Source organism: Felis catus, chromosome C1 (assembly GCF_018350175.1).
Source record: "Felis catus isolate Fca126 chromosome C1, F.catus_Fca126_mat1.0, whole genome shotgun sequence".
Lineage (NCBI taxonomy): Eukaryota > Metazoa > Chordata > Mammalia > Carnivora > Felidae > Felis > Felis catus.
In genome coordinates, this window is record NC_058375.1 from 16,957,822 (window position 1) to 16,975,055 (window position 17,234).

General features: G+C 49.8%; 1 protein-coding gene and 1 long non-coding RNA gene across 3 annotated transcripts in view; one reads left to right on the plus strand and one right to left on the minus strand.

Annotated features, from left to right (window-relative positions):
- Window positions 1-17,234, minus strand: part of LACTBL1 (lactamase beta like 1) — a 19,839-nt gene continuing 2,605 nt past the window's right edge. Inside the window, exons 3-8 of one of the 2 annotated variants that reach the window (XM_023258288.2) lie at window positions 13,181-13,316; window positions 10,720-10,829; window positions 8,309-8,466; window positions 7,125-7,363; window positions 3,593-3,698; window positions 1-2,652 (exon numbers count right to left, since the gene is read on the minus strand). In XM_023258288.2, coding sequence (XP_023114056.2) covers window positions 1,674-2,652; window positions 3,593-3,698; window positions 7,125-7,363; window positions 8,309-8,466; window positions 10,720-10,829; window positions 13,181-13,316 — 1,728 coding nt within the window. In that variant the 3' untranslated portion in view covers window positions 1-1,673. Of the gene's footprint in view, window positions 2,653-3,592; window positions 3,699-7,124; window positions 7,364-7,720; window positions 8,270-8,308; window positions 8,467-10,719; window positions 10,830-13,180; window positions 13,317-17,234 lie in introns of those variants that run through there. The other variant, XM_023258289.2, reaches the window with a different exon arrangement.
- LOC123379510 overlaps window positions 9,155-17,234 on the plus strand; it is a 21,247-nt gene continuing 13,167 nt past the window's right edge. The window contains exon 1 of the long non-coding RNA XR_006583987.1: window positions 9,155-9,829. This is a non-coding gene — a long non-coding RNA (uncharacterized LOC123379510). The remainder of the gene's footprint in view (window positions 9,830-17,234) is intronic.

Below are 17,234 nucleotides of genomic sequence, written 5' to 3' on the forward strand. Positions count from 1 at the left end.
TACCTGTAAACAAACGTTCCTAGCAGCTTTATTCGTAATAGCCTAACATTGGAAACAAGCCAGACATCCTTCATCAAATGAATGGTTAAATAAACTGTGGGGCATCCACACCATGCAACTATTACTCTACAACAAAAAGAAAAAAGCCGTTGATACTTGCGACCACTTGAAAATCTCCAGAGAATTATGCTGAGTGAAAAAAAAAGTCCCCCCCAAATTACATATTGTATGACTCCATACATCTAATATTCTTGAAATGACAAAATTACAGAAATGGAAACCAGATTGGTGGTTGCTAGGAGTTCAGGAGGGGGTTGTGTTGGTAAGCAACTGGGCATGGCTAGAACAGGGCAAGAGGGATTCTTGTGATGATGAAAATGTGCTCTCTCTTGACTCCATCAACTTGCTTATGACATCGTACTACAGTTTTGCAAGATGTTTCCATTGGAGGAAACTGGGTTAATGGCACACTGGTTATTTCTTTCGACTGTATGTGAATCTACAATTACCTCAAAATATAAAGTTTAATTTTTAAACGGACATGCAAAACGCTAGCTTACATTTTGTATTAGATCCAACAGGCATAAAAGCCATCAACATTTTAAAACTTCTGCTCTTCACCAAAAGACATCACTAAGAAACTGGAAAGGCAAACCAAAGACTGAGGGAAAATATTTGCAATACCAGCTCTGACAAAGCACTTGTATCCAGAGCATAGAAAGAATCTCTACAATATGAGCAATACAGTGCAATTAAAACCACAGTGGGACAGGACTTCACAACCGCTAGCATGCCTAAAGTTGGAAAGACTGACAATGCTAAGTTTTCACAAAGATGTGGAGTAACAGAAGGGTCACATGTTGCCGGGGGAAATGTAAAATGGTACCAGTGCTTTGGAAAACTTCACGGCTTGCCTAGGTATTTACCAAAAGAAATGAAAACATGTATTCACAAAAAGACTTATACAGGAATGCTTTTTCATAGCAGCCCCAATCTGGAAACAACCCAAATGTCCGTCAACAGGTGAAGGGATGAGCAAATGTGGTGTACTCATACAGTGGAATGCTACTTCGCAATAGAAAGGAACAAACTTTTGATACACACACAGACATGGGTGAACCTCAAAAACGTCATGCTGGGGGCGGGGGGACGACCCAAACGGCTACACTGTATGATTCTATTTATATGAAACTCCAGAACAGGCAAAATCATCCACGATGATAAAAGTAGATCGGTGGCTGGGTTCAGGGAAGGGGACTGACCTCAAAAGAATAGGAAAGACGTTTGAGGGATAATGGAAATTTTCCCTATCTTTATTATAGTGGCATAAATGTCAAAATCATGGAACGGTACCCTGATAACGTGTGCATTTCATTTTATATAAATTAAAACTCAGTTGATTTTTAGTACGAAGACAAAATACAAGCCCAAAGGGGCTCTATCAACTTGCTATGAAAGTTTCTACATGTTTACTCTAAATTTCCGTACTGAACTCTCCCATCCCATGGACAAAAAACAGCTGTGGTCCGCGGTCCACACTCTGAGCAGCAAACACCCTACCCCACTTTGCCAACTACTCGCTCCTCTAACACATCTCCCCAGCTCCGCCTTTCCAACTCTAGATCGGAAAGCCCGGAGGCCAGCAAGGGGGAGGCTCCCGACAGAGCCCGCGGTCACTGGGTCTTGAATACGGGCTTGCGCTGCAGCCGCAGCACCCGGTAGGTGTTCAGGCCCGGCACGTCGAAGCCAGGGGACAGTCCGTGGCGGTCCAAGGGGTAGAAGTTGACGAGCTGCCCGTGCTGCGCCTCGAGGGAGAGCCAGGCGTCGCCGAGCGGCAGCTCGCAGGGGAACTCGCGGGCCACGTGCAGCTGGAAGACGCGGCCGCGCAGGTGACGCAGCGCCAGCGTGCGGAACGCGGGGGGCACCAGCGCCTCGACGCGGGGCCCGAACTGGCGCAGGCGCAGCTCGCCCTCCGGCCCGGGGCGCACCTCGTAGAAGGTCTGGTTGGCGAAGGTGAAGTAGCCGGCGAAGGGGCGCGCGCTGGGCGGCGGGGCGGGGCTGGGCTCGGCCTCGCGAAGGGCCCTCTCCATGGCGGGCAGGAGCACGTCGTAGGCCTGCGCCACCAGGTCGCGCCCGGGTGGCCGCGGCCCCGCCAGCAGCAGCACGAGGCTCAGGCGCAGCGGCGGCACCAGGGAGAAGGTGGCGGCGTAGCCGTCCAGGTCGCCGTCCTTGCGCACCACGCGGTAGCCCCCCTGCGCGTGGAACTCCCACGGGGTGCCCGTCTCGTTGGCGAAGTAGGCGCCCGAGCAGGCCAGCAGCGGCGCCAGCAGGGCCTTGGCCGCGTCGGGCCGCAGGAGCGGGGGCCCGCCGCCCAGGAGCACCATGGCCAGCTTGGCCAGGTCTGCCGGGGTGGAGTACATCTGGCCGGACGGCCGGTACCAGCCCAGGTCGTAGAGCGGCGCCGGCCGGCCGCTGCCGTAGAAGCCAGCCGCCAGGCGGGCGCGCACCAGGGGCGTGAGGTCGAAGCCCGTGTCCTCCATGCCCAGCGGTTCCAGCACGTTCTCCAGGATCCAGCGCTGGTAGTCGCCCTGAGCAGTGTGCGCTGCGAGGACATGGGCCAGAAGCGAGAAGGCCAGAGTGCTGTAATGGCACCTGGAAGAGGAGGGGTGGAAACTGGGATGCGGCCGTGGGTGAGCATCTCCAGGCCCTGAAGAGCCGGGCCCCACCTGCTCAGACCGAGATGCCACCAGAGGTTCGTTGGACTGGGCGCGGTTGAGAAGGAACCTGCTTCACTGCATCCCAGGTGGTCAGACCCAGCAGAGACCCCGGAGATGATTGACTACAAGGCATTATCTTACATCTGGGAAGACTAAGGACCAGAGGGGGGCAGAACTGCCCAGAATCACACGGCAACTTGGGGAAGAGTTGGACACAGCAACACATCTGGGAAAGTGGTAAAACAAATCTTTTTGGTCCTTTTTACTTTAGTATAATTGATTTTATCAAATGGAAAACTAGAGTCCTGGGGCGCCTCGCTGGCTCAGTCAGTTAAGCATGAGACTCTTGATTTCAGCTCCGGTCGTGATCTCACAGTTCATGGGCTCAAGCAGCACAGATCCTGCTTGGGGTTCTTTCTCTCCCTCTCTCTCTCTGCCTTCCCCCTGGATGTGTGCTCTCGCTCTCTCTCTCAAAATAAATAAATGAAACTTAAAAAAAAAAAAATAAGTTCACTGTTCACTCACAAGAATGCACACTACATGAGGAAAGGCTGCTTGTAATTGGCTCCCTGCTGTATCTCAGTAGGTAGGTGTTGTATCTCAGTTGAGTAGGTGCTCGATAAAAGTTGAGTTGGTGAATCGACAGAATACGAGGTTCACACAGAACTGAACCTGGGCCCAGCTTCCCCCTGCCTTGCGGTGCCAGCCTGTCTGGGCCTGTCTTCCCAGCTGTGGACTAGGGGATGCATTCAGGGATCCCTGCATCTCCCTTGGCTCCAGATGTCTAGGGTGAGGTGACTCAGGCTCTCTCCTAGGAGGGGTGTGTCACCTCTGGAGGTTCCTAATGTCGGTGGGGCCTCAGACACACTCCTCACCTGGTTCCCGGGTCTGCCACCAGCACATCATCCTTGAGCAGGCTCAGGGCCTCCTGGGTGCTGCCCCTCCACAGCAGGGAAGTAGAGCGGAGCCTTCTGGGCAGCCCTGAGGAAGAGTAGTGATCAGAACTGCTGGGCCGGCTGAAGGTGGGATAGTGGCCCCCGGATGCACTCCCTCCCCCACCTTCCGTGGATTGAGAGATAATGACCGCAGAATCACTTAAAAAAAAAAAAAAAGTCTAGCATGGACTCTAACCCTCCCTGTGTTTGGTTGGGCAAGTCACTTAGCCTCTCTGAGCCCCAGTCTTCCTATCTTCCTATCTTCCCCAGTCTTCCCTTCCCTATCTTCCCGGGGAACACAAGGGAAATCATTTAATTTCCTATATCATAGGGCTCAGGTGAGATAAAATGCTCAGCTTGGGGCCTGGCCATAGTAACTGCTCAAAAAAATAATTGCTATCATCAACCCACAGAAGTTTGATTCTGTAAAATTCTTGAGGTCAGTACCCAAACAGGTTTTGCCAAACTGGCTTCTCTGACCACTTGGAATTTTTTGTTTATTGGATGTGACACGTATGGGAAGGATTACAGGACTGGGATTCTTTCCATCCCTCCACCCGGCCATAGTTTTCAAGCACCACGTTTTGTTCCAAGGTCTGTTCTGGGTCCTGGGCATTCAGCAGTGAACAAAATAAAGCCCTTGACCACATGGAGTTTCCTTTCTAGTGGAGGGGGCAGATGATAAATAAATACTCGTGCTATGGGGTAAGAAAGGAGGGATTGTTACTTGATGCAAGGTGATCAGAGGAAGGCCTCACAGAGAAGGTGACCCTTGAGCAGGTGAGAGCTGGAGGAGGGGAGGGGGAGAGACTTCGGAGGTGAGAAGTACTGGGGTTGTAGGCACCAGGTGTCATGGGGTGCTATAGGGTACTGGAAGGACTTGGCCTTCTCTCTGAGTCGGATGTGACCATGGCTGGGGTTGTGAGCAGAGGAGTGATGAAATCTGACGTATATTTCATCAGGGTTGCTCTGGTTGCTGTTTGAAAACAGACTTGGCGGGGGGGGGGGGGGGGGGGCAGAAGCAAGGAAGCCTATAAGGAGACTTGAAAAATCCGCATTTTTTTCATGGTGGCTGGGACTCGGGAGCCAGCTGTGGAAGTGGTGAGGACGGGTTGGGTTCTGGATCTACTTTGGGTGTGGAGCCAACGGAATTTGCTACTTGAGGGGATGTGGAAGGTATGGGGGTTGGAGGTATCAGGGGTGACTCAAAGGCTTTTGGCCTGAGCAACTGGGAGATGGAGTCCCAGGCCCCGGGTGTAAGTTCTGACTCTGGAACTTCTTGCTGTGTGGCCACAAACCATGTACCTTACCTCTCTGAGCCTCTACTTGTTCCTCTTTAAATGGGCTGCAACACCTGCTGTGGTTTCCCTAGGAAGTGTTAGAAGGCTTAACTCAGAGAATGGATGAAAAGCTCCAGGAACGGGAGACAGCTGTAGATTACAGTGAGAGTCGATCATAAAAGACATTGAGAGCCTAGAACAGAGTTATTCAGGCAGCTGTTGCCTCAGCTGGCCCCTTGGGACTGTAGAAGACATGTAGGTTATTTTAAAACTAACCAAGCACCCTGGGCTTGGTTCCCTGGGTATGGATGAAGAAGAGTCCACAATACACCCCTAGAGGGAGCCCTGGAGTCAGAGTTATAACCCAGGTGGCTTGAACAGGATGCCGGAAGAGCCTAAGTAAGCCTGAAGGCTCCTTACCTGCATGGCCCCTTCCAAGGCCTATATCTACCTTGGAATTTTTAATAATGCATTCTTCAAGAGGACCCCCATAATTAAATCCTCATCAGGCCCCACTGCACCTAGGTCTAACCCTGGCTAAAATAACCAAAGCTACATTGACAAGTACCTGCTGTGTGCCAGGAGCTCTGCTAAGTGTTTTACACTCATTATCTCATTTAATCCCCAATAATAAGGCAAACCACAGTCATTTTACAAGGGAGAAAAATAAGGCTCAGAGAAGTTCAATGACTTGCCCAAGATCACCCAGCTGGGAGAAGGCAGAGCTGGAAGTTTAGTGCTCATGCCCTTAACCATCAGGCCACCCTCCCCCAAGAAGAGTGACCCTGTCCTGCCTGAGCTGCTTCAGGAGGTTCCATCCTCTCGCTGAACCTCGGGTACACCGCCTGGGCTCAGGAGTGATAACCAGCCATGTCCGTTGACTAAGACCTCAGGCCTTTTGAAACAATGAAATGGCATCGTTTCAAATGAAATGGCCTGGGTGGCTCAGTGGGTTAAGCGTCTGACTCTTGGTTTTGGCTCAAGGTTCATGAGTTTGAGCCCCCATGTCTGGCTCTACACTGACAGTGTGGAGTCTGCTTGGGATCCTCTGTCTCCTCTCTGTCCCTCTCCCTGCTTGTGCGTGCTCTCTCTCTCTCTCTCTGTCTCTCTCAAAATAAATAAGTAAACTTAAAAAAATGGCAGGCACATGTATGTCCATTTAGTTTATATAAACGTATTATAGAGTCATATGTACATTACACATTCTTATACGTATTCATTCATATACATATGTGCACTTTGTGTGTATATTATTTTATTTATTCAAATAGTAGCATATAATATATGCTGTTTGAGCTTTTTCCCCCACTTAACACTGTATCTTATTCCATCTCAGTACATAGACAACATTATTCCCCTTTTTTCTAATGCTACATCTGATTTGATTATATAGCTGTGTTACAGTTTGTTTAGCCACTGCCCTGCTTATAGATATGTAGGTGTTTCAGTCTTTTGCCGTTACAAACAGCGCTGCAGTGAATGCATGCAGACCTCACACCACACATGTGTGAATACATCTGTAAGAGAATCTCCTAGAAGGGTAATTGCTGAGCCAAAGGATCTATGCATTTTTAATTGTGGTAGATAGTATCATTGTCCCCCATCCAGGTTGCACCAATGTAAATTCCCACCACTGATGCATCAGAGGGTCTAGTTCACCATAACCTCACCAACCCAGTACACCCACCATTTTGGCCTTTGCCAAGGGAAAAATGTCTCTCCGTGGTTTTAATTTGCGTTTATGTTGTTATGAATGAGGTTGAACATCTTTTAATATGTTTTCATAGTCTTAAGGGCCATTTGTATTTCCTTTCCTGTGAATTGTCTATTCTGTTCCTATTCTTCACCCATTTTTCTGTCGGGTTGTTAGTCTTTGTATTGATTTGTACGTAATCTTTGTATATTGAGGGAAATTAGGTCTTCATTGTAGATCGGTGTGCAAATATTGACCTGTTCTTGACCTAATAAGCAGATCTTGACTTTCAACTTGCCGACTGATCTTGATTTGTCCCCTTGATCTAAACTCCCAGATTTCACCTCCGCTTTTACCTCACCAGATCTTTCTACCCCTGGTCCACCATCCAGGGCGGGTGAGAGGGAGGTGTGGCCGGCCTGGCTGCATGAGAACCTGCCGCTCAGGTGCCGCCCCTGAAATGGTTTGGGTTGAGCTGCAAAACTTCAGGGCTGCTCACCTGAGAGCTGGCTGGCCATCCTTCGGAGGGTGACGGACGAAGGCCTTGGGGCTGGGCCCACCTTCTCCAGCTCATCCATCAAGGTCTGTTGTTCAGGGGCTGATGCCATGCCCAACGGGTTGTTAATGGTGAAGGTGCTGGCATACCGCTCCAGAGGGTCATCTAGAGAGGCTACAGTGCCCTCCTCCCACAGCCGATACAGCATGAGGACTGGAAAGATCTTAGAGATGCTGGAGATTCTGGGAAGTGTTAAGCACACAAGGGTGCAGAGGATATACAGTTGGCCTTACAACCTCCGTCCTGCACCCCAGGTCCCAGCTTGCACTGAGTCCACCCTCTTCAGTGTCTTTGGGATGTTCGAGAACATAGCACAGTGGCAGGTGGACACTCTTGAGTGCCTACCCCGTGCCAGGCCTTAACCCAAGCCCTTCCCGTTCTGGGATAGACGTAGGTTGGGATCATGTGCCTCTGCCTCTTACTAGCCAAGTGGTCTTGGGCAAGTACTAGATCTCTCTCAGTTTCTGTTTCATTGTCCATTTCACAGCTTGTAGAAAAGATTGCGTGAGATTGGGCATGTGAAGTGCTTGGCAACATACCTGGAAGGTAGGTAGCAAGTGTTGAGTAAGTGATAGCAAATGCAATTGTGGGCCCAGGCCTGGCACATGGCAGGTGCAGTGTGAATGGAACCTCTGTAATCCTCACAGTGTCTCTGGGAGTGAACGTGTTCCCTTTGCATTGTCAGCTTGGAGGATCCTGCAGGCAGCACCTAGGAGGGGAGACTCTGGGTGTGCCGCAGGGGGTCCCAAGTTTCTTCCGTCTGGACCGCTGCCGCCAACTAACAGCGACCCGGGGCAAGGGCCCAAGAACTGGTTACAGTTCCTTCGTGGCACATAGTAGGGTGTGGGAGGTGGGACACAGGGAGCGTTTTCTAGTTAGGGAGGTTCTGGGCTAAGGGCTCTCCAGAAGAGATTCCTTCCTGACTTGTTACCCCTGTGGTGTGATGTTGGGCACTCTCTGGTCCTCAGTCTCCTCATCTATAAAATTGTCAGGACTTAATAAAGCGTTCTGGCAGCTTGGACCCCCAGTCATGATTCTCTTGAGTCCCCCTACCTCCTAGGTCTCCCTTGTCCTCCCATCCCATCTCATGCCCCCCTCCACAGGACCCCAGAGGTCACCCAGCTGACCGGTACATAGTGTATTCATTGGGGGGCCCAGAGGCCGGGTCTGATCCATTCTTCCTCCCAAAGTTCCCGGTCCAGAGCACGGTGTCATTGTGGATGACAACTGCAGACATGGCAGCCAAGCCCGGGGCAGACAGTGCCTGACGCAGGATCCTGTCCACCTTGGAGGAGAAGAGCAGGAGTGCAGGCGCAAACACCCCTCTGGTCCTGCTTGCCCTGCGCATTCCCACACCACACCCTGCACACAGCGCCCCCTGCCGGGACCCCCTCCATTCTCGCCCACCCCCCACCCCCCTGCCTGCCGTGGCTGGAGCCTCAGACCTCAGGTTCTCAGACCCCCTGGGATTGGACCCCCACCCAGTTACAACCAGAGCAGCTCCTCTAAATTTGTTTTTATGTAGGGCTTCCTCGTAAGATTTCTGTTCAAAGAAAATTTCTTTGGGAAAATGTAAAAGGAGAGAGGGGTTAAACTACTGATGTCGTTGAACCCTTGTCTGCTGCCCTAGAAAACCTCATGAAGGCCTGGTCTGACCCCCTAATGTTGGAGGATTCACTATAGAGGCCCCTAAACCCTCTTCGAACATTTATTGAAAGGACATTGTTTTCAATGATGAAATACAGTGACAATGATAACATCCAAAGTTATTGGACATTTGGAATGTGCCAGGCACAATATAAAGTGATTTTCATGCATTGTCTCATTTTTTTTTTAATTTTTTAATTTTTTTTTTTTTGAGAGAGAGAGAGACAGAGTGTGAGTGGGGGAGGGGCAGAGAGAGAGAGGGAGACACAGAATCCGAAGCAGGCTCCAGGCTCTGAGCTGTCAGCACAGAGCCCTACACGGGACCCGAACTCACAAGCTGTGAGATCATGACCTGAGCTGAAGTCAGACGCTTAGCTGACTGAGCCACCCAGGCACCCCATGCATTGTCTCATTTAATCCACAATAAGCCAGTGCTAAATTTCTCCCTATGTTACAAATGAGAAGATTGAGTCTATGAGATATGAAGCGACTTGCCCAAGTGGCTAATGGTTAGTGGAGTCAGGATTAGGACCCCAGGCTAACTCCAGCCCTAGGTCCTAATTAACTGCCAGACCTCCTTGCCGAGTGATTTAGCAGGTCCAGAATTGAGTTCTGTCCATGTGTGGTTTCCACCCCGGCACTGACTTGGCCTCTGTGTGCCTCAGTTTCCTCCTCTCTAGATAGGGATTCATGAGGCATTTGTATAAAGAAGCTACCGCATACTAGGTGCCCACTAGAAGCCGGCTACGATTACTGTTGCTATTTCTTGTTTTAATTGCTATGACCCTGGAGCCTCATAGCACCGTTCTGCTCCCTCTCCTTCACTAAAGCTTTTCAGGTACTTGCAGACAGTGATGGTGTCTCTGCCCAGGCCTTCTCTTACATGGACACGTCACCTGCCTGCCCTTCAGCCGTTCCTTGGATGACAGTTTCACGCCCCTCCGCTGTGCTGCCGCTTGTACACTTCCAGTCGAGTTTCGTTTGTCTGTGTGTCTCCTAAGGTGAGTGACTGGCCAACAACCCCCTCTAGCGTCAGGCCATCATGCAGTGGTAAGAATTGTGTTATAAGGTGTGTGTGCTTAATTACATTGCAGTGGCCTCTGTGATACGGGCTGTGTCCTCCTCCCCCCGTCCCACCTTTCTCCCTCCCCCACCTGCAGCCCCAGCAACCTGAATTCCCTGGTGGTTCTCTGTTCTGCTGCCTCAGGACCTGTGCACATGCTGGTCCCTCTATCCGGAGCACATGCTTCCCTCCCTCAGTCTCCCTTACTGTATGTATAAATGCATATCACCTGGGTACTTCCTACTTGTTCACATCTCCGTTTAGACATCATTCCCAGGGCATCTGAGTGGCTCAGTCCACTAAGCGTCCGACTTCGGCTCAGGTCATGATCTCGCTGCTCATGAGTTCAAGTCCCGTGTTGGGCTCTGTGCTGACAGCCTGCAGCTCAGAGCCTGGAGCCTGCTTCCATTTCTCTCCATCTCTCTTCCCCTCCCCTGCTTACTCTCTGTCTCTTTCTCTCTCTCAAATAAAAAAAAAAAAAACATTAAAAAAAAAGTAGACACCATTCCCTCCAGAAGCCTTGCCTGACCCGAAAGCCAATTTCTTTGTGCCCTCGCAGTTCCCTAAATGTCCCCTATCCTCACTCTTACCCCTGTATTATAGATGTTATTTGTCTTGACTATGTCATCACATCCAGACTAGTAGCTTCTTAAGAGCAGGACAGTATCTTCTTCCTGCCATGTCCCTGGTGCTTAGCCCAAAGTAGGTACTCAAGGATTATATGTTGAATCCACGAGTAAATGCCCCTGCCACTGCACAGAACGTGCCCTCCCCTTCATCCCCCAGGCCTAGCACACATGCCCAGTTCCCTCTTGGGTCATCACTGACCTTTTCCAGGGCTTCCTTCAACACAGGGAGGGGGTGGGCCAGCGGCACAGGCTCAGGGTGTCGGGGACACATCCTCACAGGGGCAGAGGCCACCTCTGGTCCCAAGGAACCTATAGGGAGCATCACATGGTGAGTGGGGGACAGAGCTCAGGGTAGGAGTCTAGGGATCATCCTAGAAGAGGTGGGAAGGTGGCAGCAAAGGCCAGAACCATGCCTTGGGGCTGGCCCTCCCAGCTGGCAACAGCCTCACCAGGAGATAGATAGCAGGGCACAGCGCCCACCATGGGGGCGGATGCCTGAGAGGAGAAGGGACAGTCCCACACCCACCACCTGATGATTGGCCTTCAAAATACCAATTAGGCCAAGGCTCCTGGTTGGCAGCCCTTTTCTCTTGTATGACCAGCTTTCTCCCTCCATGTAGTCAGAGGAGTTAGAAAAGTTCTAGCTCCTTGGGGCAGGCTCAACCATGTCTTTCTGTCTGTCTGCCTCTGTTTCTCTAGTTCAGATTATGTATTTGAGTGGAGAGGTGGACTTGGGCCCCGCTTAGGCTTCAGGCCTAAATCATAAGGCCAGTGCCTGTGTCACCAGAGCCGTGTGTCTGGAATATCAGGTCTAAGTCCCATTCTGCTTTGGTCCAGGTATATGGCTTCCTTGGAACCTCTGGGGAGAAGGTGTGGGCCCTGGCAGGACAGGATTCAGGCTGAGAGATCATCGCACGGGCCCCAGAACTCCCCTCATCCTCAGAGAGCAGTGTAGGGTAGTGAGGGTGAAAGCGCCCAGAGGAGCTGCATGCTCCTCAAATCCTACTCAGAACTGAGAGGAGCTTCTCTGTGGGAGGCTCACTATGGCCGAAAATCCTTCCAGCTCCTCCCACCTCTTGAATCCGGCTGGCCTTGTGACTTTGTCAGGACAAATCGATTGTGCACCTTAAGGAAGGTCTCTCAACAAATCCATGACATAGGTTTAATCATTGGAGTAGGGAGGTCTTGGCCAAAACCTAAGCTTTGCTCAGCCTGGGACTCAGGTAGGGCTGGTGCCTACAGCCCTGCATTAATATGCACGTGCACAGGGGCACGTAGGTGGCTCAGCCGTTCTAGCGTCTGACTTCGGCTTGGGTCATGATCTCACAGTTAGTGGGTTCGAGCCCTGCTCTCAGTGAGGAGCCCGCTTCAGATCCTCTGTCCCCCTCTCTCTCTGCCCCTCCCCCGCTCTCAAAAGTTCTCTCCCAAAAATGAATAAAACCTTAAAAAAATATGCACGTGCCCAAAAAGTCATCTGGAAATATTGGAATGCATATTTGATTCAGTAGATACGGGATGGAGGCAGGGCGTCCTCATTTCTAACAACCTCTCAGGTGGTACCCATGCAAAGGGAGAGGACTTCGATCACTGTGGACAGTGATGGACCCGGTGATGGACCCAAGCAGGTCCACGAACTGTTTGTTTCCCATTTGTGACGAATTAAGTACAAAATTTGAGCGCACATGTTTAGAAACTTCTATAGCAGTTTAATGTGGTAATTTTGTGTGGAATCTTAAAACTTGAGCTTCTGTTCTATAGTATTTTTTTTTCATTTAATTTTGCTTGTACGTATTTATAGTAATAACTGATCTGCTTTGGATTGGTACTTTGACCGTTGGCGAAGCATGATCCTTTAGGACAGGCTGACCTGCCTACTTGAGGACTGTTTGCTTGAGGGACTGAGAAGCCCCTGATAAAAGGATATACCCTAGAAAGAACGGGTTGGGGTGGGAGAGGAAAAAGCCAGCAAAAAAAATAAAAGGAGCCATTTCTGCACAATGTCTCTGTGGGAATTTGAGAGCCCAGGCCACCTCATCGAGCCTTGGGCATCCGTAACACAAGAGGAATGGAGAGAGACATTCTCCCCAGCGTTAGCAGAGAACTGGGATTCTGGATGATCCAGGTTGGAGGTTGCAGGGGTTGCTATAGCAACAAAGGGCCTGGTGGACATTGCCGGCAGCGGTGGCTCACTAGCCAAGCTTTGACCGGCCCAGGATGGAGAGGCTCCAACAAATGGCAGCTTCTGTCCACGGACACCTCGTTGTTCCTCCCAGGGTCTTAGATATAGCTTGGGGGGGGGGATCTTTAAAGGGGTGGGGGGTAGAGCCTGGAGATCCTACCATGGGGGCTGAAGATCAGGCAAGAGAAACTCTGTTTTACCTATTGGGAGACCCTGAGCTTTACAGCCAGACTGCGTGGTTTAAGGAAACTCCAGTGGCATTAGGATCTTCATTTTATACCCAAGGGCAACATGACACAGAAAGGTCCCTTGACTGGTCCAAAGATACACAGCTAGTGAGGGTTGGAGTCAGAATGAAGGCCAGAGCTTCTGAGTCCAAATCTTGTGGTCTTGCCCCTACACCCTCAAATCAGGTGCGTCAGCTCCAGGCTCCCAGGCCCCACAGGGATAGGAAGGAAGTCAAGGATGCTTGTGCACTCACTAGTGTCCAGCTTGGGGAGGTGGTACTGCCACAGGAAGCAGCCAGTCATAACCACAGAGAGCAGGAAGAAGAAGCTGCAGGAAGCTGGGAAGAGCCACTTCTTTTTCAGTTTCGGCAGGCTGGGCTGCCAGCCCACCTGGGGGGGAAGGACACAGAGCACGGCCCCCAAGGGGGTCAGCCAGAGGGAGGCAGAAGAGGGACCCCTACCATGCCTCAGGTTCACCCAGACATCACAAGAGCCCACAGCTTGGGGCAGACATCACACCTGTAAAACCAAGGTCCTTCCCAGTGTGAGCCCTTCAACAGCTGTGCCACGTGTCTCTCTGCACCTCTGGGCTTTTGCATGGCCTGCTTCCTCTGCAGGGCATGCCATGTCTCTCCTGTGTACTTAGCGAAATAGTTAAGGCCGGCTGAAATGCCGCCGCCTCCAGGAAGCCTTCCCCAACTCTCCTCACCCAGACCCCCTCCAAGGCACTTTGGACAAGCCTCCATTGTGGTGGGAGTCCAGCTCTCTAATTCAACTAGTATTCAACTAGTTGAATTCTAGTTCAACTAGTATTAGCTGGTGCTCCTGATGGAGTGGGAGTTCTCCAAGGGCACTCACCACTCAAGCTTGTTAGATCTTAACATTTTACCCTGTTTTCCTCATATCTCTACATTTTAAAAAGTACCGCGTCAGCTCCTTGTTTAGTTTATGGTCTGTTCATCCCATCCCATTAGAAACCAGGAGTTCGTTCACTCTCCCCCCTCTTTCTCTGCCCCTGCCCTGCCTGTGCTTGTGCTCTCTCTCCCTCTCAAAATAAATAAACATTAAAATGAAAGGAAGGAAGGAAGGAAGGAGGGAGAGGGAGGGAGGGAGGGAAGAAAGAAAGAAAGAAAGAAAGGAAGAAAGAAAGAAAGAAAGAAAGAAAGAAAGAAAGAAAGAAAGAAAGAACAAACAGGAATTCGTGATTTGTTTTACTCACCATGGTATTCCCAGTGCCTAGAACAGTCCCTGAAACATAGCAGACCCTGATAAATAGTTGATGATGAATGAATGAATGAATGAATGAATGAATGAATGGACAAACATTCTGGGTGGAGGCGAAGCCCTTTTTGTACCACCTGCAGATTCCAGCCTCCTCCCCTTCTTCCCAGAAGTAGCACCCATTATGATCTTGGTGTTCACCATTACCATGCCTGTTTTCATTCATTTACTGTGTGTTCGTGCCTTCGTAAACAGCACGTAGTATCACTTTGCACATTTTTAAACTTATGTAAACTATAACCTACTGTATTATCCTCCTGAAACTTGCTCCCCCCCCCCCATATGGTACATGTATTCTGTATTGTTCGGTTTGACTTCTGTAGAGTATCCTGCTGTGTGAATATACTTCAGAGTATACTAGTTAGAACATGGAGTCTGGGGCCAGGCTGCCTTAAAAACATGACTGTTTTATGCATTTGAGTTGAGAGCACTGTGCCTGGGAGTGAAATTTCTGGGTGGTAAGGGGTGGCCTTTTTCAGGTTCATAGATACTATCCCGTTGCTCTCCCAAGTTGTTCAGTTAACACCCCAGCCACCTGTGACTCTAATTGCTACTTTTTTTTTAAGTTTATTTATTTTGAGAGAGAGAGAACACAAGCAGGGGAGGGACAGAGAGGGCGGGAAAGAGAGAATCCCAAGCAGGCTCTGCATTGTCAGCACGGAGCCCAACGCGGGGCTTGATCCCATGAACCGTGAGATCATGACCTGAGCCGAAACCAAGAGTCAGACAGGCGCCCCTCATTGCTATTTTTAACTTGCATTTTCTTGATTACTAATAAGCTTGAATGCATTTTCCTGCATTTACTGTATATATTTGGGTTTGCTTTTCTGTGAACGGACTGTTCTTATCCATGGCCTATTTGTTCCTATTCAACTTTCCTTGTTTATTAGAGTTCAGTATAAGTTCCAGATACTCTCGCTTGTGTTTTGTCTGTTCCCATTATGTTTATGATAACTTGTTGGAGGCAAAATCATGTAGTGGTGAATCTGTGGCCAGATTGCCTAATTCTGAATCTCAGTTCAACCATTTCCTGGCTGTGTGGCCTCAAGAAAGTCACTCAACCTCTCTGTGCCTCAGTTTCTGCACCTGTAAAATGGAAGTGATAATAGTGCTTGCCTTATAAATTAGTAAGGCTTTAGTAGGTTAATATTTTTTTTAATTTTTTTTTCAACGTTTTTTATTTATTTTTGGGACAGAGAGAGACAGAGCACGAACGGGGGAGGGGCAGAGAGAGAGGGAGACACAGAATCAGAAACAGCCTCCAGGCTCTGAGCCATCAGCCCAGAGCCTGACAAGGGGCTCAAACTCACGGACCGCGAGATTGTGACCTGGCTGAAGTCAGACGCTTAACCGACTGCGCCACCCAGGCGCCCCTAGTAGGTTAATATTTTTAAAGTCTGTTGTTTTGACACGTCGTAAGCTCTATTAGCTATTGTTGAATAGAGGGATTTGGGTTTGTGTTTTGGTTGCTGCCGATCAAATTCATCCATATTGTCTTTTTTGTTTGCTGTGAGTGTGTGTGTGTGTGTGTGTGTGTGTGTGTGTGCATGCGTGCACGCACAGGAAATACATTATACAGAGGTAAATGTAGATTTCTCTACAGTCACACACAAAACTATTTTGGTTATGGTGTAAAGAAGGAAAATCTCATTTTATTTTTTTCCATACAGGTAATCAGTCATCTCAGCACAGATTATTAAATACTCCAGTCCTGGGGCACCTGGGTGGCTCAGTTGGTTAATCGTCCAACTCTTGATTTTGGCTCAGGTCATGATCTCACGGCTTGTGGGTTCGAGCCCTGTGCGGAGTGTGCCTGCGACTCTCTCTGCCCCACCCCTACTCACTCTCCCTCTCTCAAAATAAATAAATAAAATTTTAATTAATTAATTAATTCCAGCCCTGTGGCACACTGACTTGTATGCCGCTGGCTCTGAAACATACTAAGCGCCTGTCCGTACCAACACCTGCTCTGTAGGCTGTGTTCCGCTAGGGTCTCACTGAGTTTCGATTCCTTCTCTCTGTGTTCAATCCTACATGCTCTTCCATGATGAAGAGAGCTTATACACGGAGCACAGGCACTGTCCTGCAGTTAACAGTCTGGCCAGAGAGGCTTGCTATAACCAGACCCCAGCAGATCCCATGCGGCCATTTCCTGCCTCTCCTCCGCCTCCCCCCTCCCCCTTGCATCTTTAGGCTCCCACACCCCACATCCCACTCTCTGTTGCTTTGCACCTGCCATTCCCTCTGTGAGGGAGGTTCCCTCTGCGAGGGTCTGTGAGACCCTTTCTATCCTTTTCCACCTGACAAACTTGTGTTCTTCCCTGAAAATACATGGGCATTTGCAGAACCTTCTGATTCTCCCCCAGACAGAACTGAGGGCCTCTCCTCTCTGCTTCATGCACACCCCTTCTTGCATTGTAACAGTAACCTACACTGGTTACTGCTAGCTTCTTTGTCTGGCTCCCTACTCCGCGGCAGGTGTCTCCAGCACCAGGATCATTCCTTCTTGGCTCTATGCCTGTAACAATTGTTACTCTGCCTGGCCCTGGCAGATGTTTCAGAAATATGTTTTGAACTTTACATTGTCCTGCAAGTTGAAAGCCTTGGGTTCAAATCTCAGCCCCACTTCCTGAGTCAGTTATAACTATGGCTGGGTCTCTTCCCCTCTCTGGACCTCTATGTCTTCAGCTGTTAGCAGGATGGACTATTTGTTGAGTTTACCTTTTACACCTGGAAAATCTCACTTGATTTCCAGCTCTAGAATTCGGGGTTCCCACTAAAGCCACGCTTTATTCATAATTTCCAGAGATTGGAAATAACCCAAATGTCCCCCAACCGGTGAGTGGACAAACTGTGATATATCTGTACAATTGGATACTGATCAGCAGGCGTAAAGGAACGGACTACCGATACAGGCAGTAACGCGAATGAATCTCAAATGCATTATGCTAAATGAAACAAGCCAGACTCAAAAAGCCACAGTCTGTGCAACTGCATTTTTGTAACATTCTGGAAAAGGCAAAACTG